Genomic DNA, 26,980 nt, shown 5'->3' on the forward strand with positions numbered 1-26,980 from the left:
GCTTTGCTACTTGCTCTATGTGTGATTTCTTAAGCATGTTAAGTAGTTTAAGTTCTGATAATTCACGCATTCCTCTGGTTTCGTTCTATCTGCTGCTCTTGTTGATGTTGTCCAGCGTTCCACGGTTATGTGGATTCTGGAACTCATTTAGTACACTTTATACGAAGCTGGTGTTTGAGCATTCGCTTTGTGATCCTTTCTCTTGCAGTTCTGTTGTGTTTGACTACGTACGTGAGTCTTTCAACTTTGGTGTAGATTTTCAACTTTGCTTTTCAATAAAATTTTAAAACCCAATCTAATTCAACGAAAGCTTCCGCAATAACATAGTTTATACGATACACATGACTAAATACGAAACACCAGTTTTATTTCTTTAAGCCATTGCTAGCTTCAGGCTATCGCAGTTTTTTTTTTTTGTTTCACAAAAGCGGACATTACCTTTAATCAACAATATTAGTATCAAAATAGAGACTCTTTCCTGTAGGTAACACAACTATAAACGGTATCTATTATGCTTGGAATACACTTCGGGTTGGTATTAACTTATCATATTGGTCATTGGATGTGGTGGAGCAGCTGTCTCGATATTCTTCAGCGCATATTATATTCTCGTTTGCGTTTGTTAGCGTTTAAATGCCGTTACGCATTCGAACATTCGCATTCGTGCCTTAAGTGGATTTGAAAGGGATAAGGTGTGTTATTGTCAGTAAATCTTAACACTGTCGCGCTCCTTATTCTCAGGGAAACTAAGAACTATACGGTGCTCACTCAATTCAAAGAAGACGAGAGAAACAAATCGACTTTTTGTTCGGTTCGATCGAAAGTAGTGGTAGAAGAATTGAAATTTAACTTCTGATGCAAATCAGTGAAGTGAAAATACACCTGATTGATGAACTGGACTGTCTTCTTGCAGTAGAGGAATGCCTGGAACGAGAGTGAAAAGGAGGTGATCTAATAATAAATCTCTTGATTACAATTGTGAAACAATAATTTTTGAGGAATAACAGAAGAGAGAAAACGGCATATTTGGTTTGAGCAATTGTTCTTGGATAATTTGAGCTACGTGCCCCCTAAGGAATGACTCGATTTTAGCCATGAAACGCACAATATTGACCAATTATCGAAAACGTTCAATCAGATAATGTTGTAGAAGCTAAACTATAATTTTAAAACAAAATTTTGGTCTAATACGTGTTTTTTTAAATGTGGTAAATCGAGCTAAAAATGCGTACACGTACGGGCGAAAAATGCGCTGCTAAATCAAGACCAACAATTGAAAAGGCCTCATCAACATTGTGTAAACAAACACGTTTCCGTCGACTTGAGGCCTCCTGAGCTCCACCAACGCATCTCACCACCATTAACAGAAAGCTTGATGTTTGCGCTTTCTGTTAGGTAGTGGTGGTTAGGTGTGTGGGTGGAGCTCAGATGGCCCTAATGTCGAATTCGTTTATTCCCGACGATACACACCGTCATAACTCATAAGTATAGACTCAGAAAAAGCATTGCAACACCCTTACTCGCCTCAATATCTCTGCAACCAAAACACCTACAAAATGCCTCCCTCAGAAAAGTTGTTGCTTTGGGGATTCTGAACAACTTTGCTAAAGAAAGACATCATCTTTGTAAATTCTCAGGTTTTAGAGATATCGAGGTGAGTCAGGGTGATGCAATATTGTTGCAATACTTTTTCTGAGTCTTTACTTATGTATATCACAGAATCCAAATGAGCTAGATGCTAGAATGATGTCATCTTGTGCAGAATTGTTCAGCAAGCTAAAAACTATCTGACAACTGAATCCTTGGTTTGTAATCCATGGGCTACGTGGCATCTAGTGTAGAAAAAAGGTTCGAACACATATAGCTCGTAGATCTAATGATGAGCTACAAGAACGACGTTTCCAGCAAAGTTGTTCAGCAATCCCAGAACTATCTGGCAACCTTGGTTTGATTTTTTTTACAAAACAGTTCCACCGTCAAAAACGTTCTACTACATCTAGGAATTCTGATAAAGCTATAATGACGCCTTACGCAAAGATGTTCAGTAAGCTTATGTCTCACTGGTGATTGAGTCCCTTATTCAAAAGTTATCCGCTAGGTGGCACCTCCAATAGAAGATCAAACACGTGTATCTCGAAACCCTGAATAAGCTACAAGTATGCCGCAAGCAGGTTATTCATTCTCTGGCAACGAAAACTTTGGAACAAGATTTGTCCGTTAAGCGACACCAGTGCACTAAAAAGCCAGGTTCGTAATCTAGCGGGACAAAATTAATTACTCAGAAAAGAAGCATTTCCGGCATATGGTGTCTTCGACAAAGTTTTTTGAAATGATCAGGGGCATAATTACCTAGAAAGTAGAAGTTCGCAACTTACCCGCATAGGTGGCGGTACCATCTAACTTTTTAGTTTCACATCCTAAAGACTTTAATTTTGAAATGACTCCCAAATTGTAGGCTGTTGAATTTTGACGTTTAAGAAAAAGTTGATTATTTTGTCAAAATGAACAACTTTGCCGAAGACGCAAAACTAAAAAGTTAGATGGTGGTGTCATCTATGCGGATAAGTTGCGAACTACTACATTCTTGGCAATTTATGGGTAAATCCCTTGGGGAATTGCGGGAGACATCTCTGGTGAAATTCTTCCCCGAAAAACTTCGCGAAATTTTAAGAGAAATGTATGGATAAACCCTTGGAGAGAAAATGTCTGTAGGAATCTGATGATCCCTATGTGCACTTCAGATCTGTTGTAAGTAAGCGGGAGCTCCAGAAAATACGACTTGTCTTGCCACTGTTGACGGTAATGTGTGATGGAAGAGGCGACCGTTTTACAGTGCCTACTAGATTGCCTGATATGTATTTCACAGACTCGATGATATCGAACTTTGCAGTTTTACTATGCGTTATCACTATCACACACCCTACATATATCCATGGAGCGTTTTGGAAAACCCTGAAAACTCTAGTAAAATTCTGAACGATATTTTGCAAAAACCCCTGGCAGAATTTCTTGAAGGATTCCTGTATAAGTGCTCAAACAATTCCTTTTAGAGACCCCTATTCAAATTCCTAAGGGAATACGTGGTGGGGTCCCTGAGGAGAAAATTCTAAAGTCATTCCTGGATGAATCCCTGTTGTCATTTCTAGAGGAATCTCTGGTGAAATTCTTGGAAGAATCCCCTTAACAGTTCCTGGAGAACTTCTGGATAGATATTTGATGGTGTGGGATTCCTGGAAGAACCCCTGGCTAAGCCTCTAAAAAAATGTGTTTCTATAAGTACATGAGGCTGCCAAAATGTTAAAAATAAACAACTTTTTTCTCTCAGAAAAGTTCAATAAGCTGAAAAGTTACATCAAAAGTTATCTGATAAACTTTCAAAGATTCATTTGGTTCGATTCACTGGTTTCGAAGACATGTCAGTTCAAAAATTAGCTGTCTAAAAACGAAGACCACATTATCAAGAAGACTTGCATCACTGCAGAAAATCGGGAGTCACTGCTAGCAATGCCACCCCGGATGAAGGTGGCACTATCCATTATAATGTGTGTATATTTTCATACTCGCACCAATACACTCTTACACTTTTACACATAGGTACCACCTTAGCTCACCAAGCGGCGGTGACGCTTGCTGTTTGTATGGGGAAGTAACACAGTTGCATGACTTCTTGATAAAGTAGTATTCACTAAAAAATAGTATTTTACGTATTTTTAACAGTCAACATTTTAGAATTTTTATAGCCTGTAGAACTTTTTTGCGAGCGAAAACAAAAAGGTGGCTACTTATCCCAAACATTTTGGCCATCCGTGTACTGCCGTGAATCGCAAGTCAGTTCCATCTTTCTTCGAATGATCTTTCAGCTGCGTTAAAAAATATATAGTTTGTTCAGTATAATTGAAAAACAACACCAAGTCAGATTGTCCCATAATGAAATGTAATCGCAAGTCAGTCCCATTACGAATTTGTGCATCCTCCAGTACAAAACCTAACACTGTTTTAGCCAGTTTTATATTTTTCACTGCTATGTTTTCACGTTTGAGACAATTTCTGAAAGTTCCATGATGATCGCAGAAGTTTTCAATTAATGGCGATTAATTGAAATTTCACATAGAAATCGAACTTGAAAACTCCATTTTCTCAATGCCTACTTTTTACAGATGGGACTGACTTGCGATTCACGGCAGTACACGTGTTAGAACTTTCTTGACACTAGGCGCCACCTATCGGTTAAATCTTGAACCTGAATATGTAGTTATTGTCAGATTCCAACGAACAATGATAGCTGAATAGCAGCTTATCCAGCCAATCTTATAGCTTAGTAGCTTATACATATGAACAGATTATCCAGCTAAAATGTTTTAAACCAAGCTAAACAGTGACTTAAATATCTGCAAAGAAAATCAATAATATTTTTTGGGATAGTTCTTAGCTTGTTGAACAACTTTGCCGAAGAAGGCATCAATCTATCTCATCAGGATTCTGAGATATAGTAGTTTGAACATTTTTACTCTGGCGCCGACTACACTAGTCGACAAAATTGAAACTTTTTTCACGCACTTTGACCATTTGTTCCATTTCCAATGGAATTTGGCCCGCTGAATCCGAATTTGACTTCAGAATCCCTGTAACACGTACAGTTTTTGAGAAAAATAGGGTTTTATTCATAAAGTTTCATATTTTCAAAGAAAATTTAATATTGTCTTTAAAATTTTAAATTTTTCACCTGCTCATTAGCTAGCGGGCAAATCTCGTGCCAAGCTTGCTCTTGTCAGATAGTTTTTAGTTTGCTGAACAACTTTGCTGAAAACGTCACACTTATGGCTTATTAGACGTTCGACATGTACATCTTCTTGCTCATTTTTTTGTATGCTAGGATAGGATATGACTGTGACACTTGCAAAAGCTCTTATCTAATTTCATAGCTAACTGTCATGTTTTTCCGCTTTGCTAAGATTATTGATCCCCAAACTGATCCCTTTCAGGCTAACTGTCATCTTGCGGTATCCTAGTGATTCAGTCAAAATCACGAGACGCTGCTTGTTGAGTAAAGTATGATATATGTCGACTTTTGTCGAGATTACTGCCCCCACTCGCATAACAGTCCCGTTTCCAAAAAAGCAGGAATTGAGAAAACGGCATTTGACGTTTAAAAACTTGTTTTCATATACTTTTTCGAAAAATCATCATAATTTGGCAAATGTTTTGATGTTTTTTAGACTTTCACAGATCATTTTGCACCTGAATACAAAACTGCGAAAATATTACGATCACTACAAAACTGTTCAGTTTTGTATTACAGTTGACTCTCTACATCTCGATATTGAAGGGACCATCGAGATAGAGAGAGATCGATTTCAAGAATCAATAGGATAGATCGGTGAAGTACTAGATTTGTAGTAATGAGCTGAATTTTAGTATGGTGAGAAGGTCAATTCTCCGTTTCTGCAATGAAATGGTGCAAAATGCGTGGGTATTATGATTCCTTGCCTAATTTGATGCTGTTTGAGCAAAACTTTGGGCAACAGTGTTTTTGTTTTCTCCATTTCTTGCAACATAAACAACATAGTTATCCAAACTTTTGCTCAAACAGCATCAAATTAGGCAAGGAATCATAATACCCACGCTTTTTGCACCATTTCATTGCAGAAACGGGGAAATGACCTTCTCACCATACTAAAATTCAGCTCATTACTACAAATCTAGTACTACACCGAACGTGCCCCATTAGTAATGCAAACTAGATTGAAAAATCGTCCGTAACTAGGAAAAACTGTCAACAAACAGATGTCACTTCGCCTTCCCAGAATGTTTTGCACTTAAAAAAACGAGATCTAGCAACCTGTAAAAACGGGCATATTGACATATGGAGAGAAAATCTCGAATAAAAACGAACGAGATCGCATCGAGATAGAGAGACATCGAGATAAGGAGATATCGACATGTAGAAAGGTAAAATGTATGCAGATTGAAGAGACCGACCAAACTATCGAGATAGGGAGAGATATCGAGATGTAGAACATCGACATGTGGAGAGTCGACTGTACATGATATGTACAAAAATCCATGATGGGACTGTTATGCGGGTACTTTCAATATGGGACGCTCATGATTTGGTAGTTTTTAAACATTGAAAAAAAAAATCGCAATTTTTATCATAGTTTATGGAAGTACATCGAAAATGATGAAAAGTCAAATGAGACTGTTATGCGAGTGGGGGCAGATTAGTCCTACAAGAAAGTCAACGAAAAACTGCTCTAGCTCTATCATGAATAGAGTAAGGTGGGGCAAAATTTCGACCTTAGTTGATAATTCGACCTATTTCAAAATATCGAAGCAGATAAAAATAAATAAATACCGTGTGGTGATTCTACCATCCATGAGCTAAAATTTTGCTGAACAAAGTTACGCCAAATGTCTTTTCAATTTTTAGTTACAACACTTTTTGTATGTGTGTGTTTTATTCGAACTCTTGCCCCACCACTGGGGCAAAAGTTCGAATCTGGTGTTTGTGGAATTTCGCTAACCGTAGCACACTATTTTGACACTTTGGTAATAGAAATACCTTAAACAACTTAATATTTGATGTTAGAACTGGAATACACTTTAAAATTCGATTTGGATTTTACCCAAATCAGGGTTAAATTTACTACACCAAAAATTAGTAGTTTTCCGCCAAATTCAGATAAAACAACATTTTTTTTCAACTTTTATCGAATTTTCTCACTAATTCCATCACTCTTAGAGATAATATGTACATTTTGCAGAATTATAGGTTTCTACCTAAAGTTGCCACATGACTCGAACTTTTGCCCCACAATTCGAACTTTTGCCCCACTATGTGTAAAATACGATTTCCAAACCTTTTTTGCCAAAAGTTATACATGCTAGAGCATCTTCAAAATATACCTAGTTACGCCCCAAAATAAAATATCGAATTCGCCTTCATTAAAATTTCATTCCATGCGTTGGAAGGGCCATTGCATGTTACAATTTTTTGATCAAAAACCAACATTTTGTCATAACTTCTCGAAATATTGATCAATTTTCATAATTTTTGGAGTGAAAGACTCTTTCTCAAAAAGGGTTCGAACAACCTTGACACCCGAAAGAAATAATTTGAATTGAGCTCAAAAACTTCAAAAGAAACTCTTACCCCACTCGAACTTTTGCCCCACTTTACTCTATCAATTGGCATTTGCAAAGATAGTCGATGGCGTTGACCTTAAATATTTGGGTTAGAGAAATTAACCGTTGACTTGTGCTGAGATACACGCATGAACCCTGTGGAGACGTTATATTAGAAAAAAACGTATGTAAATTCTTTTCATAATACGAGATATAGTTGTTTAAAACTAACAATATAGAGAAAAAACATAATCAAAACGTAAGATTTACGCTGACCAATACTCTATATACGTACAAAAAAGAACTCAGAGAGTGAGGCATTTTTTCCAAAAAAAAAGTGTCCAGTACAGCAACAGCTCCCCATTGAAACGACAAGGATTTCCCAACTAATCGGAAAGCATTGCGTGACAATTGCTCCAGCAACTGCATGAAATCCTTGTTGTTTCGGCAATCGCTTGATCGATGACGGTGGAGGCGCTGCATCTGTTTCAATTTTTCTGAACAAATTTCTTGATTTTTTTTTAACTCGGAACAAAATTTGAACTATCTTTAAATTCTCTTTGGAAAAAGTGTCTCATTCACTGAGTCTGCCGTTTACAAATTAACGGAAGAAGCAAGATAACAAGAACGGTCCTTACGTGATGGATCTCAGAGAGCCATAACCGAGTCGCCGCCTCCACCGCCATCACCAGAGTTGGCTTTAGCTTTACTGTTGGCACCGCCATTAGCAGACAGCTCATCCTTGTTAGCACAACCGACGAAACGCATTCGCGCGTCATCGCCGATGTGGATCGTTTTCTGGCAGAATATCAAAGTTAAGCAGGACACTGCAAACAAGATGGTTGGTACGAAGAATCCAATCATGAACTGTTTGTACGAAGTCTCCATGTCGAAGCGGGCCACCACCATATCCGGTTTGTTCGTTGAATAGAAGCATGGGAATCGCGCCCGAGCATTATGATCGGTGCCGTCCTTGCCGTACTCTTTGAGGAAGTCTTTGCACTCATCCTGAAGTGTGTTGACGCAGCCTTCCAAATTGATCATTAGCTTGGATTCGTTGGATATGGTCAAGTCTTGTTCCAATGGAGCAATAGTTTTAATTGGCGTGGATACAGCATAATGTAGGTAGCTTAGATAGGTGAAGTTGGTAAGATCTGTAAGTTCATCCTTCTCCAGCAAAGACCCATTAACGCAATCCGTAGCCTGGATGCCATTGCTTGTATTTTGAATGGTGTAACAGGAAGCCATTATTACTTTGTTGTCCCCTTCATTCCACACTTCGGCATTCGTTACGGAGTCAATCGCATTTGAACATTGCGAAAGATAAACTTTATCTCCACTCAATAGTATCATATTCTTATTCCTAGTCGGAATATCCACACAACGGCGGTCGCAATTGTATGGAGTTCTTATCTTTCGACATGTTCCGCGATTGCATGAGAATAGTCCATTTATGTCGATGCAAGTAATTTTGCCTCTTCGCCCTGAGCATTTCAATGGACTATCCGTATTCTTGAACACGCATTCAAACGCATCCGTAATGTTTATGCACATTCCAGTAGTACAATTGAATGTTCCCGTAAGGTTCTTGCACTCATCCGCTATGCACCGGGCCTTCTTCGCATTCTCTTGATCTATCCCATAGCACGTTTTATTGGCGGAATTGGTACAATTCTGGAAAGTCAAACTGCTTCCGTTGGTGCGGAGATGCACAAAGATCTGTATACAAGCACCCGAAGTCTTGCTGAGACACCATTCTCCGCAGGAACCCCATTCGCATGCATCCTTGTTCAGGGCTTTGGTGGTCGTACACATCACCGGGGTCTCATCGATGCCACTTTTCATCACGCGTGACGATGGCATGTAGATGGCTACCGTAAGATAAACGATGGCTACCGTGCTCAACACGAAGGTTAGCTGACAAACACATATCACGCCACATATCTGAGAGTTTTGCGGTGGAATGATTAGGTCCTCTTCAGGGATTTGCTTCTTCTTCCCCATTATTGGCAGTTAGTTGCCAAACTGCGACGTTGATTTTGTTATACCTGTTGATTATTGTACAAGGAAAACGTTAAATTCAAAATTATGAGTTTCGAACAACAGCGAAATGTAAGATATATTGTCATTCAAATGTCCGTTTCTAGAATCACCTTCAATGTTCTAGAAAACACTCCAATATTCCACTTCTTCACAATTGAGATATTCCTTACTTCTTTCGATGGTATACTGACTGATGAGTTTTTTTTATATTACTCACTATTTTGATTGCACACTTTATCATTGTTTTTTTTTAAGTGATATTCGAGTGTGAAGGCTAATCTATTTTTTTACTGCAGCATTTACTCTTGGTTTGTGCCCTACATCTCGCCCTTCTCTTTTCCGCGTATTTGCTAACCTGAATTAGAAATTAGTGGATTCAACGGGATGTTGTAGTATTTTTTGCACTAATCTAATCAATTCATTCAATTCTCCACTGCATTTGTTTAACAACGAACGAATTTACCAATGCTATTTCTTTCGCTTTGTAATCTACCCAGAAAATTAACGACGACATATATTTGGGATCAGTATCCACCATCTCTCTCACTCGTATGTCGTCATTGAGAAAATTATCCATGATGAAAAATCAATTTTTCCTTCAACATGCTTTGTGTTGAAAATTTTTAGAAATTCAGAATACTATGCATTCTGCGTTCACAGTTTGAAAAATATCTGCACCTAAAGTGTTACCAATCATCGGAAGCCCATTTTTGACTTACTCATCCCTAAAAACCACTTACTTTTCCGATTGTTCCAGAAAAATCACTAGATATATTCCGTAAACCGCTAACAGTATTCGATATTATCCAACTCCTGCATCAATTTCAAGACGTTTCACCATTTGATCACAGTAAATCCGTCACTTTCGATGCTAATTTAGCCATTTTTCACCTCGCACCAAATTACTGCATAGCGCTTTTTTGATCAATTTTCACTGACCGTCTGCAGCTACGTGCATACTGCTATCCTTTCCGTACGATGAATGAAATTTTCTCCGTCGCTTTTGTCCCGACTGGTGGAAAAGTCGGAAAACTGCACGGCGCCGGCGCGCGGTTTATTGTCCCAATCACAACGTGCTGTTTACCAGCAGCCACCAGCGAAGGATACAACATGTGACGGGTGATTGCTGTTTTAGGTTGCTCGTCGAAAGCTGACATTTTGTTATCCTGACAGTACGACAACCCAGTGGTTTGCGGTTTTATGGTGATTTTACTTCAATGGTATAAATAGGGTGTCTGGTTTCAAATACCTAGAACAATCATTTAACCATATGAGAAATAACACTTCTACATTCAGAACATAACAATTGAATCGAACAACTACGATACAACTGGTGTCGTGAATCGACGTTCAACTTGCATAGTTATTTTTGTAAAACATCAAAATACCATGCGTCTCCTTTGAATTGTATCGCACAAAATGTATGTGCAGTTGAGATGAATACGATAAGAGGCGTTAGGCCGTTACAAATATTTATTTCACTTTTTGTCCCACTACTCTTTGACTGGTCGAGGAGGGGGATAAAAATAATAAAGCATTTAATTCGAAAAATATTAAAAACTCATCGGATTTGTTAAAGAATTTTGAGCAAGACCCGAAATTTTGATAAATATTTTTTTATCTGCCCCCTCAAAATGCAAAATCCAGCCAAAAATTTTTGAAGGGGGGGAGACAAAAAGTCAAAATATAATTTGTATCAGCCTTATTGCATCATTAAAACATTTAGTATACAAAAAAAAACGAAAGTCTTGTGCTTCTTTTAACGACCAAAATTTATGATTAGTCTTAAATATAACTGCTGAGAATCGAGTTTACGAAATTAATGAGGCTCAATATCTTACGCTGAGGTTAACCAATTTCTGATAATGAACAGATAAAATCTAAATAAATATCTTTCGATCATCCAAATGCTGCTTGATGAAAGTCGTGTCAAACTACGTCCAAAACATTCCGTCTTCAACAACGTACGGTACCGGCGGTAACCCCGGTACAATCTAGACCGACGGTAGCAATCGGATCTTGCCTCAGCATAAGCGCAGAATCTTGAAGCTGCGTTGCCAGACAAAGGCGACCTCGATGTGGCCCCTCTAGAGGACTGCTGAAGAACAGTAAAAGTAGCCATAATGACGCAACCGAGAGCACCATCGGGTACGTGGAACGAAGTCGAAGTGCTGTACGAAGTCGAAGTGGTTCGACGAAGATTTCATAGCGTTTTTTAAGAGAAGAACGTATCGCGGATAATAATGCTACAGCAAGGAACCCGGTAGAACGTGGAACGTTATAAACAGAAGCGAAAACAGCCGAGCGGCCTCTATCGGAAAAAAAAAACATTACGGACATGCCCGGCAGATCAGGGGTGTTCAATGTCCCTCGCTTTGCGAATCAGCTTGACTTGTACAAGCTGTACGTCTACGTACACACAACAGCGAGCAATGGATTACTAAAATAACTAAAGTGGCCGCTATGAAATGAACAGATAGCACCACCGTAGCCTCGTTGGTTTGACATAACTCCACAGCTGTCACATGCTTAATACCCAATGGACATTGTCCATATACGGTGGCACCTCTGTTACATGCGGTGAACGCTTGAGAAGTTGGTTCCATTGATCCATCATGTCTCATAAGCCCGTGCACAAGGGAGGGGTTTTGGGGGTTAAACCCTTCCCATTACCGGTCTTCCTTACACTAAAGTACTACAATAACGTTACTTGAAGCAGAATTGGCGGCTATACACTACTACGCATTAGAGCGAATCGCCTTTTTTCCCTTTGATCTATCAGCTCAATTGAGGCTATCCGTTCAATGAGGCCGGTGGAGCACTCCCCGTATTTCCTGAGCGAAATTCGATCAATTTTGAGTGCTTTATCGTATGGCAGCATCCATTTATTACGTAACGCTAAAATCGACATTTTTCAATCCCCCTCCCCCCTCCGTAACGCATTTTTGTATGAAAACCCAAAATTTTTTGTATGGGCCGTAACGCTTGGCCAACTCCCCCCCCCCCCTCCCCCTAGAGCGTTACGTAATTTGTTGACGGCGCCTATCAAGCATATAACATCACCTTGGTTTGGGTCCCTTCGCATTGCTCGAACCCGGGCAATGAGAAAGCGGACTCACTCGCCAAGGTGGGCGCTATGGAAGGCGACATTTATGACCGTCATATCGTCTTCAATGATTTTTTTTCGATTGCTCGTCAGCATGCCTTGGTCAGTTGGCAACAAAAATGGGATGCAGGAGAGTTGGACAGGTGGGTACATTCAATTCTCCCACAGGTATCGAAGACGGCGTGGTTCAAGTGGTTGGACATGGGTCGAGATTTTATCAAGATATTGTGTCGACTTATGTCCAATCCCTACTCTCTGGGCTCACACTTCTGTCGAATAGGGTTTACTCACAGATAGCAATTGCTGTAGCTCTGGTGTAGGCTATCAAGATATCAACCATGTTGTGTGGCAATGCCCTGAATATGGTATTGCCAGATCCGATTTATGTGCATCCCTCAGGGCCCGAGGGAAACCAGAAAAGGAAGACATTAGAGATGTGTTGAATAGACTACATCTTGAGTACATGAAGATTGTGTACGACTTCTTGAAACAAGCAGAAGTCTTCTTTTGGTATCCCTGTCCTGTTGTTCCACTTGTTCACCTCGTGTCTTTGTTTGATACCCCAGTCTTGTTGCTCCGCTTGTCCACCTCGTGTCCCTTCGAAAATCGTCTGTTTGTATCGTTACAGGTTGTTTGTCCACTCTACGTTTGACCAGCAGCAATACGCTACACCATGCTGTCATGTGTCAAGCCCCCATTACCCTATCCTTTCTTCACATATTTTTGTTCCCCCTAACCTCGACCAAACCGCGAGCTTTACGGTTCTCCAAAACTAACATAGTTTATAAGTCAAAAACATGAATTTGTTGAAAAAAAAATAAATAACTGAATTCGGCTCCGTTAGTAAAAAAAAATGGGTTAATTAGCACAGTACAAGCAGGGGAATCGATTAACGAGGCTTGTTCGTTATGTTGCTGAAATCGTGAAGCACGCAGAACTCCGAGATCTCAAGGAAGTCAACATTACGGAGATCCTCGACATCCATGTACAGCGGTTGAGTGCTCTTGCGAAACGATTGTGGTCCGACATTGATTGTGGTTTACGACAAATGGATGAAGCGGGTAACTCTCATCGACATCGCTGTACCATTAGACCATAATGTCCAATCAACGTTCTCCGGCAAGATAACCAAGTATCACGACCTAGCGGAGGAGTTGAAGCAGATGTGGAACCTGGAGGTCGTTCGTATAGTTCCGGTTGTCCTCTCGGCAATCGGAGTTGTCCCTAAGGTCCCTAGACGAGCTGGAATTGAAGAAGGACCTGAACAGGATCCTGAAAGCTATGATTCTTGGAACCTGTAGTATAGTTAGGCAATTCCTGAATCATTACAACTGACAGTACACCCGGAGCAGACTCATTAGGATATAGGCAAAACCGGCTAATGAGTTCCACAGAGCCTAGTTCCCTTTGGCATTCCGATTGTCCGGGGTAAGTGAAGTTTCCTGCAATTTTTACTGAGAAGTGTCAAAACTCTAAAATAATAACTTTAATAATAATAATATTTAATTGAACGCATTCGGTACCCTCTCACTACAAGCGTCACGTAATCTACGAACGCTTCCAATGATATGTTTAATTGTTTATTCTGCAGAGACTCGGAGTTTGTCTAAGGATTCTTGTCGACAATGCTTCTGGGATTTATAAATTGATTCTTTCCGGGATTCTTTCAAATGTTCTCCTGTGCGTTACATAGAAAGCCTGCTTCTCCGTTTTTAACTAAAACCTTCCTCTACCAATGATAATATTCCGTGTGTTTATCGTGTGGCAGGCACAAAGATTCACTATATGCTTAATGAAGTCATGAAAATGTACACTACGAAAATTTCGCACCACGAACCCGAGATTCGCACTCGTCACCCTTAGCATGGTTTTGCTTTTTTAATACCCGCGCGTTTGCCGCTTCGTGGCCTTCTTTCAGATATGTTGAGATTTTTCAGGTATTTCTCGCTAGATTTTTTTTTTTTTTTCAATGGTTCCTCCAGGCATTTTTCCATGATTTTTTTCTAGAGATTTTTTCTAGAATTTCCCTAGAGATGAACCAGCCAAGAACTGTGCTGAAAATCTCTTTAATAAAGATAATTAAATTAATTAGAATTTCCCTGAAATTTATTTCATTTTAAATCCTTCCAAAACTTATGTCGAGATCCTCCCGAGGTTTTTTTTCTGAGGATTCTCACCATTTTTAGGAATTTTCTGTTGGTAATTTTTTCAAGGATCTCTTCCCAGATTTCTATAGGCATACCTACATGTTTTCTTCCTGCTTTTTGCCAGAAATATTTCATGAACCCATTAAATAACACAGCGCAACAAAAATTAACTGTTGGTCTGTCTAAAGAGCAAACTTATGTGTCTCTGGCAGTTTTTGGGCTGCTGAATCCGAATCCGGAAGAACGAGATCGCGAAGCGATGGAAGAGCTGTACCGCACTAAGGACACACGAAAGTTCTACGAGAAGCTGAACCGCTTGCGCTGAGCCTTCGTGCCACAAGCCGACATGTGCCGAGATAATTACGGGAATATTCTCACGAACGAGCGTGAGGTGGTCGAGAGGTGGCGGCAGCATTACGATGAGCACCTCAATGGCGACGTTGCAAGTACCGAAGGTGGCGTGGTAACAGATTTAGGAGTATGTGCACAGGACGAAAGACTTCCGGCACTTCCGGCCTTTGACCTCCAAGAGATTGAGGAGGAGGTTGGCCGGTTGAAAAACAACATACCGCTGGGGCAGATCAACTACCAAGCGAGCTTCTAAAATACGATGGAGAGGCACTGGTGAGAGCACTACACTGGGTCATTACCAAGATTCGGGAGGAGGAAGTATTACCGGAGGAATGGATGGTAGGTATCATGTGTCCCATCTACAAAAAGGGCGACAAGTTGGATTGCGAGAACTATCGCGCGATCACACTACTGAGCGCTGCACACAAGGTACTCTCCCAAATTTTATGCCACCGTCTATCACCGATTACGAGAGAGTTCGTGGGGCAATACACATCTAAATCAACGGCTAATGAAAAATATTTCGTTTTACAAAATCAAATTTGATAGTTTTAAGCGATTGATGTTAGGTATGATATTACCCATACAAGTCACCCTTCAAATGTCGCATGCAAGTTTACTTACTAACATAAAATGTTGTGGTACTCTTAGTAGTTCAGAATTAAGTGCTTCTCAACATTGAAGAACATTGTAACGTTTTGACGTTTTTTATCTTTTTAAGTAAAATAAAGTTTGAATTCAATTGGATAAATTTGGATAAATCTGTTTTTTTTATATATATTTTAGATTTATAATTCAAAGTTCGTTTCTTAAATTTATTACTATTTTAGTTAATTTGTAGCTTTTGACGTTTTTATCTTTTCAAGTAAAATCTTATTTGAATTGGATTCGTTGAATTTGACTTTGGATTTGAACCGTTTCATCTAGTAGAGATTATCCGTTTCATGTAAGGTTTGTGTCTAGGCTAAGCTAATGACGATTCATGTTACGTATCTTATAGGGTTTTTTCGATGGCGCAAAATAGATTTGCAGCCATGTGCGAGTTGAATTTGGCGCACTTGAAAATAATTGTTTGTACATTCAATAGACGACTGCTTCAATAGCAGGAAATTTACTTGACTAGAGAAATTGACTTGACTCCATCACTTTATAGTTAAGTCGGCTGGAGAGCAGAAGTGAGCTTCGGCGACCTTCTCCCAGTTTGTAGTTTTTCAAGGTGTGTAGTGATTATTAGAGTTATAGCTTAGTAAATCAGTGTAGTTTAAAGTGAATTTGAATTTATTTGTCTTTGTTTTTCGTTTAGTAGTTATTTAAATTGTGGATTTAGTCGCCAGGGGCAGACACTCTGTTCCCTGAGCATTTGTTTGTTTTTCAAAAGGTAATTATTGAAAGTGAATTCGTTTAGTGTATATTGTTTTCAATTTGTGTTCCCTCTTTGGACCTCAGCGTCCAAAGACGCTTTTTATTTTGGGCTTTAAGCCATTTCCGCTGCTACTCGCCCGCCAAAACTGGCAGCCAAACGGAGCAGGGATCATATCCGGCCTACCCGCGTACGGTTTAAGTACGATCGGGCAGAGTACCGGACCGCCGACACTCCCCCTCCGCATCTATAGATCGGCGAACGTAAAGGAGAGCGCGACGTCGACGATTGGCCAGGAGAAAGCACCGTCGAAACAAAACCTGCGCAGGTACGTCAATCATGGCCATGATACACACACACAACACACACACACACACACACACACACACACACACACACACACACACACACACACACACACACACACACACACACACACACACACACACACACACACACACACACACACACACACACACACACACACACTTGACGAGCATTATGTGAAAATAATATACGTTTAAACGAATTCTTTTGTTTGTTGTTCTTGTTTTATTGTTTTGATTCTTTGAATTAGTTAGTTACTTTCAATAAATTCATTTCAAACTCTTTTAATTATTCGCGTGTAGTAGTTTATTCATTTTCTAGTCCCTTTTATGTAAATTCCCGTTATTGTTTCAGTTTATACGTTCTATGTATTAGTTTTTAGTGCGTTTGGTGATTTAAGTCGAGTCACGGCCGTTCGAGAAGCCCTTGAGAGTAGAGTCGTCTTATAGTCGGGCAAACCTTAAAATGAACCGGTGGTCTCTCGTTCGCGAGAGTGGCGCTAAAGCCACCGCGTTTAGATTCTCTGTGCATATTCGACGAACGGTTACAACATTTCATTGATCTATATGAAAACAATGAAAAGTTGACATTGTGATCTTCGGATAAATGGTTCTCATCATAATTTCACATTATTGAAAAAAAAGTTCAAAAATTTTGAAGAAACTTTCCCGAAGATATAGATAAAACCAATAGTTTAGGCGTGAATATTTTCTTCCGTTTCAATACGGCTCACGGATCATTGTACACTGTCATCGCCAGGAAACATTGGAAGTCATCTAGTCTACCGCAGTGTTCTTTGTGCACTCCCACTGTTATTAACTGTCCGTTAGCCCCTGGCCGAATAACTATTCCAATGCCCGACGTAGAAGAGTTCCATTACGAAATGTTCTTGGACTGACTGTTGACTCACCACGGTCTTACTATTTATCAATCAGCGTGTGACATATTACACCTTGTGGTTACTAATCGGAGTGTGTTCACCGCCGGTACAGACGTTGTGAAATGTTATTCTTAACCAGTTGAGAAAGTCGCTATTAGTACTTTATGGCTGTTCACATAACCTAGCTTATTATGGTCACTAAAGCCGGCTTGTTAGGATGTAAGACATCCTAGCAATTACGGTTGGTGTAACGTAGCGTCGTGTAAGGAGGTTCCTGAATGTGCACCCAAAAATGTTTAGCATTCGTTCTAATCACCGTTCATCATTAATCGCAATCTTGAAGCCGTGGAGACGCATTATCATTTACTTGCCTAATAACTGCCGACTGCTCGAAACCAACATCCAAACAAGATAACTGATCGAATCACCCCCATACGGAGAATCTCGCTCTTTCTCTGCCACCGTGCGGAGGCTCGCCGGAGTGCGAGAGCCACCAGGAAATTTTCATAGCCTCGGTGTCGTCACTGAAGAAACCTGCTGTTCAGTTCGCCAGGACATTTTATTGTGATAATATCCGTGTAATCAATGTATAGATGATTTAGTTTTCTCTTTTTCTTTGTACATATAAAACCATAACGAGTGATAACATTTCCTAGTGTGACGGACTAGAGTGTCAATTTGTGCATTGCAACCCACATGAAAATCGCCCGATTATCCATCCCATCGGACCGTTTTTTTCTTCTTTGTCAAGTGAAAATCCGTAAAATAGATTTCCCAGACCCCAGCAGACTTTCCGTCTCGGTTTCTCTTAACGGCGAGGAAGAACGGAGAGAATAACAAGAAGAAGGTAGAACAAAGATGTGTTTTTTCATGGCTGGCAAGTGCTGTGAAGTCAAATGTGGGTGACTTTTTCCTCCGGAGGTGCTGGTGAACATTATCCTTTAACCGTAGAAAAGTCCTCGGGTTTTGTCGATACGAGCATCGAGTCAATAGTTGGAACAATCTGTGCACGTAGGACGAATAATGGACGCAAGGAAAAGTCATTCTGCACTATTTCCGCACTACCAGCAGCAGTAGGGGCAGCACCAGGCAAGACAGTTGTGTGGGAAATCAATGCGATGCATTGGATTTGAAAGTGCTTTGGTTAGAGTTTATCGGTGTTGTTTCATGTTAAAGCGCCATTTTGACGTTTTAAAAATGCATGCATAAATTCTGCTCCCGAGCAGCCAGTGCGACATGGGTTCTGAACCTATAATCATCACGAACGAGCCATGGTGAAAATGTGAAACGATGCACAAATGGAATAACCAGCCTGGAAAAGCAGGAAAGCAAATTCAAGGAGTCACACACAAGGGCTTCGATTTTCTCTCTGCTATAGTAGCAGCAGCAGCAGCAGCAGTAGCAAACGTTGCGTGCCGTCGTGGTGAAACCAGTTGAAGGAAAAAAGGAGGCCGCCTCACAAGTGTAAAAGTATTAAGCCTTCGTGTGACTGGATATAACAGGAAAAGCAACGTCGCGACACTGTCTGTATGGTGTTTGGGAGGAAAATGAACGAAGTGCGGAAGAAAATGGTGCAACGTTGATTGGTTCACCGTGTTTAGTGAGATAATTGACCGCCAGTAAAACAAATATTGATGAATCAATTACAAACGGTGAAGATCGAAGAAACAAATACTGGTTAAATTCGAATATTTCGCTGCGGAATACAGTGCGCACAGTTCTATAAATTGTTCGTCGAATATCATTTCTATTCATTTTGATCAATAAGTATTGTTGTGTTCTGCCGTGTGTGTCAGATGGTGGGGAAATAAATGAAATTATTTATAATTCAAAATCAGTGAAAGACATGCAATAGTTATGTAAAGAGGAAAAATAGTTTGAGCACCGACGAACCAACCATCCAACTACTCGACACTGCTGATGGAGAAGCGAGAGAATGAGAGTGACTACAATGCCATATGAATGTAAAATGTTGTACATAGATGTGGTGCCAACAAACCTAGTGTGGTAGCTAGTGGCAATTTACTGCAAAAAAGTGAAGAAATATAAACAGTCTGATGAAGAAGGAATAATATTTCTGCCAGTCGGACTGAACTTGTCGTTAATATTGCATTTTTGCTTCACCAATACGAACGCAGATCTTCGACGCAGGACTTCTGCCGCCGGATCAGTAGATACACGCAATAGCATCGCGTATAGGATATCGTACCACCATCCTTCGAACCTGCTTGATGATTGCCGTTACTGAGTATCTGATAATCGGAGGAAAGTCCCGTCTTTGGCTTTTTGTCTGAGTCAGATGTCTATCAAAACCGTCTGTATGAAGTTCCTCAAGCAATGGTTGAACTACTAGGAGTGGGGAGCCCATGGCGCCCCCATGTGATTAAACAATCAAACTGATTAATGTTTCATGGTTTTATTCCCTTGAATACATACCCTCCATACACATTCGAATACGTTGCTTTCAAAAACATCGGGTCAAATCCGTAGAAACTAAAACGGAAATATCATATCAATACCCATAAGGAGCGAAAGGTCTTGCTGCAATGCGAAGGTGTGCGTGTGGTACTCCGTTGTTCTACATTCATTTCAAATGTCAACTCGCTACGGATACGCTGCGGAATTATTGAATAGCTCCAGAAAAATATCATCGTCATTGTGAAAAACACACAACGGTAGTAAAAAGTGGCGAGAAGGGAAAGCCGCCTCTGGTCAACCGACCTCCATTCGATTCAGAACTTTCCATTGAGACTGCTCACTGCATTCCTCGCGAGGAGGAACCTTGCCGCCGCAGCTCCATTCGAACACATCCAGATTAGTGAACATCATCGACTAATCTCCGCGAGGATATGGATGAGGAAATCGTACCACGTACATTTCGCGAGAAAGCATTATTTTACACGACTGCCTTTTTTATCTTGCTCGCAACCTTTAGCCTTTTCGCGTTTTTGTTCTTGGTGCCGTTTGTGATCGAACCTGCTTTCACTACGATTTTCATGCAATTCGATGAGTCACCTGCGTTTTGTGTCACCGTCGATAACGAGCATCTGTATGGCGCGAAAAATTGCAGCTGGGCCTCGTGCCGAGAAGGCTGCACCAAGGACATCTACGAATGTCAGCAAATTCGCGTTAATTACAAAACTAGCGCACAGCTAGCAGCAGAAGCGGCTGCTGCAGAGGAGGCCACCATCGATGGTACATCCACGACGTCCACGGTTGCTTCCAAAGCAGCCACAGCAACAGCTACAAAAAACACTGGTGATAGTAGTGTTAGTATTGATAATAGCAAGAGTAGTCTAAAAAATAACTTGGATAGCTTAAGTGGCAATAGTCAAACAAATAAACCAATTTCTATCGCCGATAGAGCTTCGTCCTCCAGTCTATACGGTAGAAGCAGGTTCGAATCTGCCCTGAACCGTTTCGAGCGGGCAGTTCGCGCAGACTATGAGTACAGCGATATGCTGGTGGATGACAGAGTCAACGGTTTCGGTGACCATAAGAATGGTCTCGTTAGTTCCATCATTGGCGAAGACAACACCTTGATGGAGTATCCAGATGATATGACTGAGATGAACGGCAACGAATCCGAGTGGTTCTTCACCGGCGCACGTTTATTTCCCAATGTGAAAGGTTGCGGGTATCCTCCAATTCTGAATTGCACGATATGGACCAAAAAGTATTGGAAAATTGGAACCAACTTCACCTGTTTCTATTCACGAGTGGATCCCGGTTTGGTAATCAGCGATCTAGATATGTGGCAGAACACCCTGAACTTGGTGTACGCCATGGCAATTCCCATTCCATCGTTCATCATCTCCGTGATATATTTGGCATTTGCTTATTTTGTGATTTTCAACGAAGATGAGGAAGCCGCTCTACTAGATAAGAACGGCGAGGAAGAGGAGGGTATAGAGGACGAAATGGACGAAACCGACGAAGGAAACGATAACAAAATTAACGAGAGCGAGGCGGAGATCACGGCTAATCACATCAACGAAAACAACGCGGCAGACGACGGTCATCTGGTCAACACAACTACGACCACCCCGATTCAGCAACTACCGAACGGAACGGCCAACTCGATTAACAATGTGAACAACACAAACACTAACACGACCGCCACTACCAATACGAATGGTTCCTCGAAACCAATCACTCCGAACTCCACATCCGATTTGAACTCCTTCGGCCATCAACTGAAAGTGAAAATGGCTGATGAAATGTCGAGGGAAAGCATCGATGGAGGATTACTTTCGAACTCGGCGTCTATTCAAGGGTTAGTAGAAACATCTTACACTATAATGACACATTATATTAATTATGTTGAAGTCAATACTATAATTCACGGTTTCCCAACCTTTGTTTCGCTTTGTTGTTCTACGAAAAGCGAGCACGCAAAAACGGCTACGCTCAAAAATGTGTTCGGCCTGCACATTTTTAGTAAACATCCATGCCGCACATGACTGTGTTCGAAACACACATTTTTTTAAAATTGCTCGTACGCTCATATGAGCATGTATTTTGCAATAATTTCGACATGGCAACCTCACTGCACAATGGGTCCAGAGCCGTGTTTACGAAGACAAAAATGTTTGTGCCTAAACCTTAAGCTTTAGATACAAGGTGTTTTTGGGAAAGTTTCTTCTTATTTTTCGACCTTTTTTCTCATTATTTTGAAATTAGGGTGGTCCCTCTAGTTTCGCTGATCCAAACATCTGCTTTTTAATAGTTTTATGTACGTTCACAAAATGTTCTACAAAGTTGTAAAAGAACTTATTTGGAGCAAGTTTGCCGAAGAAACCATTATTCTATCTCTTATGGTTCCTAACTTATATTTCTTTTAAATACTCATGTTAGGGTGATCCATGAATTTCAGTTTTCCTGAAATAACTTTTAATTCGTTCGTTTCTCGTAAATACTTTGTTCCGACCACTTTTAGAACTATCAACGACGCATCTTTTTTCCAAAGAGCTCAAAGTTCTAACTCGCGTAATTAAAAAGATATTGGCATTTTTCTTCAAAAAATCACTTTTTTTCAAAAAGTCATACCTCAAAAAGGAGCAAATGGATTTTCATTCTCCCGGTTGCATTGAAAAGATTGTACTCTGTTCTATTTATGGTGAAAAAACTGCAGGTACCTTTTTTGTTTGAAGCTTTTTATTGAATTTTGAAAATACGATTTTTTTCATGGAAAAGCAGTTGTAACTTTGAAAATCGATGAGATACAAACTTGGCGTCTTCGACAAAATTGTGAGTTTTTGGCTGCTGTAAAAGTGCCCAGAACAAAGTATTGCGAAGAAATCAACACATATAATTATATTGAATAAAAACCGATTTTCATATGGAAAGCGGAACAATATTAGCAAACTCAACTAGTCTTTGTTAGATAGATCGAAGCAACCATGTCGAAAATGTTTAAATATGCTTATAATCCATAATTCGCCAATGAACTCAACTTAAAATGTGATTTTGAGCTGATTTCCATCAATTTAATTTCAATTTCATCACTTCAATGTATGGATAGTAAAAATGTCAATCACTAGTACATGTTTATGTTAACGTAAAAGCCTATTCAAGTTACATGATTTACAATATCTTATCAACATTGTGCCTAAATGATGATGACAGTATAAATAAACATTGATTCTAGAATGAAATGGATGACCATTTACCAAGCTACTTTGATCTATCTAACAAAGACGAGTTGAATTTTCTTGATATGTGTCATTTTTCATATGAAAATCTGTTTTTACTCAATATAATTTTATCTGTTGATTTTTTCGCAATACTTTGTTCTGGGCACTTTTACAGCAGCCAAAAACTCACAATTTTGTCGAAGACGCCAAGTTTGTATCTCATCGATTTTCAAAGTTACAACTGCTTTTCCATGAAAAAAATCGTATTTTCAAAATTCAATAAAAAGCTTTAAACAAAAAAGGTACCTACAGTTTTTTCACCATAAATAGAACAGAGTACGATCTTTCCAATGCAACCGGGAGAATGAAAATCCATTTGCTCCTTTTTGAGATATGACTTTTTGAAAAAAAGTGATTTTTCGAAGAAAAATGCCAATATCTTTTTAATTACGCGAGTTAGAACTTTGAGCTCTTTGGAAAAAAGATGCGTCGTTGATAGTTCTAAAAGTGGTCGGAACAAAGTATTCACGAGAAACGAACGAATTAAAAGTTATTTCAGGAAAACTGAAATTCATGGATCACCCTAACATGAATATTTTAAAAAATTATAACTTAGGAACCATGAGAGATAGAATAATGGTTTCTTCGGCAAACTTGCTCCAAATAAGTTCTTTTACAACTTTGTAGAACACTTTGTGAACGTACATAAAACTATTGAAAAGCAGATGTTTGGATCAGCGAAACTAGAGGTACCACCCTAATTTCACAATAACGAGAAAAAAGGTCAAAAAATAAGAAGAAAGTTTCCCAAAGACACCATGTATCTAAAACTTATGGTTTAGGCACAAACATTTTTGTCTTCGTAAACACGGCTCTGGACCCATTGTGCACTGGGTTTATAAACCACCTTCAAATACCGAAAAATATTGATATTTTGCAAAAATGTGAGCGTGCGAGCAATTTTAAAAATTGTGTGTTTCCAACACAGTCCCTGTGCGGCATGGGCGCTACTCAAAAATGAGAGCTTTTATTTTAGAGAGAGGTGACAACAGACTGGGGGATCGCAAAAGCCAAAGTTGGGAAGCGTTGCTATAATTATTCTACCATTTCAAAACATACCTTTTCTATATAAGACGTAACTAACTATTAACCCTAGTAGGGGTTTTTTTAGTCAATATGACCCAGATAGGCACACCGAACGTGCACTACGTCATCGTTGTGCGAAGAACCTAACTTCTTAGGAGGGTTAATACATTTTATACGAACTACCCAAAACTGAATCAATGATGGAGATGTATGGTTTTTCAAGATGATAAAAATAAATGTTAAACGAAGGATTAATTAAGGAATCACGGAAAACACTTAGGGTAGGTAATCATGAGTTGAACAGAATTACGGCTTTCCGAAGCAGCAGGACTTTTGACCGATTTTGCAACCATATGAAAGCCACGGGTATTAGCTTTTCGTAAAGTGGTAAAAAGTTTACATTTGCACCAAATTTCATTGAAAAATTCAATTATTTGTCAATAATGATTTCAATCTTAATTTGAACCATCGTAATCATAATTTGAACCAATTTTAATCTATATAGGTATGACCTAGTGGCGGCAGCAGCTTGAGCAATTCCCACAACAGCCAATTACCTGCTAAACAACTAAAAATCACATGGATCTGCTAATTCTCATAACTATTTGTCATTAGGCAGTGGAATTTTAGCTCAGAATGTGCGGAATTCTTCAGGAATTTGGGAACTAAATTTGGAATTTTTCATCGCCCAAGAGTAAACAAAGCAACCACTAACGTCTAGCACAGCCTGCAGGCTGGACAACACTGGAAGGTCGTCCCTCCCAAGTAACCAAAAGTTCCGCTTCCCATGACAAAATGCACTTTCAAGTTCCGCGAAGTTCAGATAAAGTTCCAAATGGAACTTTCTGGCTGCTTAAGAGGCTAATGATGAGCCTTGCGGGAACTTCGGTCACAAGTTCCGGCAAGGCTCATTGTTAGCCTCTTAAGCAGCCAGAAAGTTCCATTCGGAACTTTATCTGAACTTCGCGGAACTTTAAAGCTGCTTAAGATAAATAAAAGAAAATCGGGTTAAGTACGGTTCCTTTGAATTCCACTAAGAATTTGCATCCTTTGACAGATACGTATTTCGACCTCAACTGTAAGGTCGTCTTCAGTGTCTTGTACTTGACTCGACTCAAGTACAAGACACTGAAGACGACCTTACAGTTGAGGTCGAAATACGTATCTGTCAAAGGATGCAAATTCTTAGTGGGATTCAAAGGAACCGTACTTAACCCGATTTTCTTTTATTTACAGATATTCCCCTAACAAGCCCAGGTTAATCATCATCTGCTTAAGATGCTAATCGGAACTTTGTCGGAACTTCCAAGTTCATAGAAGTTCAGTTCAGTAGCATTGTGTTTTAATGAAGATAAAATTTATTTCTTTTACAGAAAACAACTATTTAGGCATACACGAATAAAAGACAAATATGAATGTATCAAATCAATGAATATTAGGCTTGAGCAAAAAAAAAATGCCACCTATCGGATTCGAACCGATAGTCGCTGCGTGAGAATCCTACGCTCTACCACTGTACTACAGTTGCGATTGAATGAACAGTTGGTAAAGTCTGACTTGAATCGATTTTCTGTCGGCAGCTAGTTTTGCACATTTGTACAGTAGTGAAGTTAGCTTGACTTTATCTAGTGTCTTCAGCAGTGCAGCGGTAAGATGGCAGACTATCACGCAGGAGGATCCAGTTCAAATCTACATAGCACCATGTGTGAAAATATAATTATCAGAAGCAATTTCGAGACATGAATCACAAACCCACCAACAGAGTTGTAATTCTGAAACACATTTTTGTTTCTGCATGAATTTTGTCAAAGTTCTGTCAGAAGCTGCTTAGAAGGCTATCCAGCGTGTTTATGTGAACTTTCAAGTTCCAAAATTACTTAAAAATGAAGCTGCTTAGAAGGCTAATGAGCAACCTCGAACAAGCTGCTTAGCTTATAAAGTACCCTTTTATCTGAACTTTTGGTTACTTGGGCTGTTTACTAGTTCAAAATCAAAATTACAAATGGTTCATTTCAAGATAACATTCTCGAAGTACGACTTACGTAAATTTGAAAATATTATGACAAATAATTCTAGATTGAGTTTAAATAAGAGCGAAACTAACATGATCGAGTTCTCTTCATGGACTCTCTCTTCTTCAAATTAAAGTGACAAGATACAAGTATGGTTGCACTTTTTGGTCATAAATCGCTAGGTTGCGATGCAATCTAGCGTCTAAGTCTAAAAAAGTTCGATTGAATTTGCATCTTGCCACTTTAATTTGTAGAAGAGAGAGTCGATGAAGAGAGGTCGCTCATGTTACTTTCGCCCTTATTTAAACTCAATCTATTATAGAATATTACTCGGTTGGTCGATTTTACGATAAATAGGCTTTCATTTATTGGATTCACTTATTGCGTGTGATACAATGCATGAGGTGTACAAGTGCACCGAAAATGTGCTTCCTCTGGAGAGAAATGAGTGAAATCACAGTAGGGGGATTCACTTAACAGCGTAAACTGATTAAACTGATTAAACGGCGCGATCACCAAGGCAATCTTTGATTATTTCATTCGCAAAACCATGAAACATTTCAAATAAGCAGAAAATCATGGCTTACGCAGCAATTTAATCTGTTTAGTGAGAACCCCTAGTGATTTTTTTATTTGCCTATTTTTAATGAAGACACCGCTTCATTCAGTGGTTTTAAAGTCAATGCTGTCAGATTATATTACAGAAAGTCGTTTACCACCTCTTTCGGGACAATATTTCCTTATAAAGTATGCCATTTTAATGAATTCCGAAATCTTTCGAATTAAGATTACAATTTGACTACTTCAAAATTAGATTTATTGACCTACCCGAGCAGAGGGAAAAAGCTCAGTAATAGCATATTTTGATATGGAGAACAAAAAGTGTTATTTGTTTGTTTGAGATAAG

General features: G+C 39.5%; 2 protein-coding genes across 3 annotated transcripts in view; one reads left to right on the forward strand and one right to left on the reverse strand.

Moving 5' to 3' along the window:
• LOC115253918 (cilia- and flagella-associated protein 298) overlaps positions 1–26,980 on the forward strand; it is a 68,942-nt gene that overhangs the window by 28,114 nt on the left and 13,848 nt on the right. Inside the window, exon 1 of one of the 2 annotated variants that reach the window (XM_062856964.1) lies at positions 17,843–21,615. The exons of the other annotated variant lie outside the window; for it this stretch is intronic. Coding sequence (XP_062712948.1) covers positions 20,189–21,615 — 1,427 coding nt within the window. The 5' untranslated portion in view covers positions 17,843–20,188. Of the gene's footprint in view, positions 1–17,842; positions 21,616–26,980 lie in introns of those variants that run through there. 2 annotated transcript variants of the gene reach the window in all.
• On the reverse strand, positions 147–10,045 carry LOC109409021 (uncharacterized). The gene is made up of 3 exons (XM_019682431.3): positions 9,909–10,045; positions 7,764–9,173; positions 147–924 (listed from the first exon to the last, which is right to left on the reverse strand). Exon 2 carries the CDS (start codon positions 9,127–9,129, stop codon positions 7,774–7,776), a length of 1,356 nt encoding a protein of 451 aa, XP_019537976.1. The 5' UTR covers positions 9,130–9,173; positions 9,909–10,045; the 3' UTR covers positions 147–924; positions 7,764–7,773.

This window comes from Aedes albopictus, chromosome 3 (assembly GCF_035046485.1).
Source record: "Aedes albopictus strain Foshan chromosome 3, AalbF5, whole genome shotgun sequence".
Taxonomy (NCBI): Eukaryota; Metazoa; Arthropoda; class Insecta; order Diptera; family Culicidae; genus Aedes; species Aedes albopictus.

What these genes read in the sequence shown, in the direction of transcription:
- LOC109409021 (XM_019682431.3), bottom strand. Translation starts at nt 9,129, where the DNA reads ATGGGGAAGAAGAAGCAAATCCCTGAAGAGGACCTAATCATTCCACCG.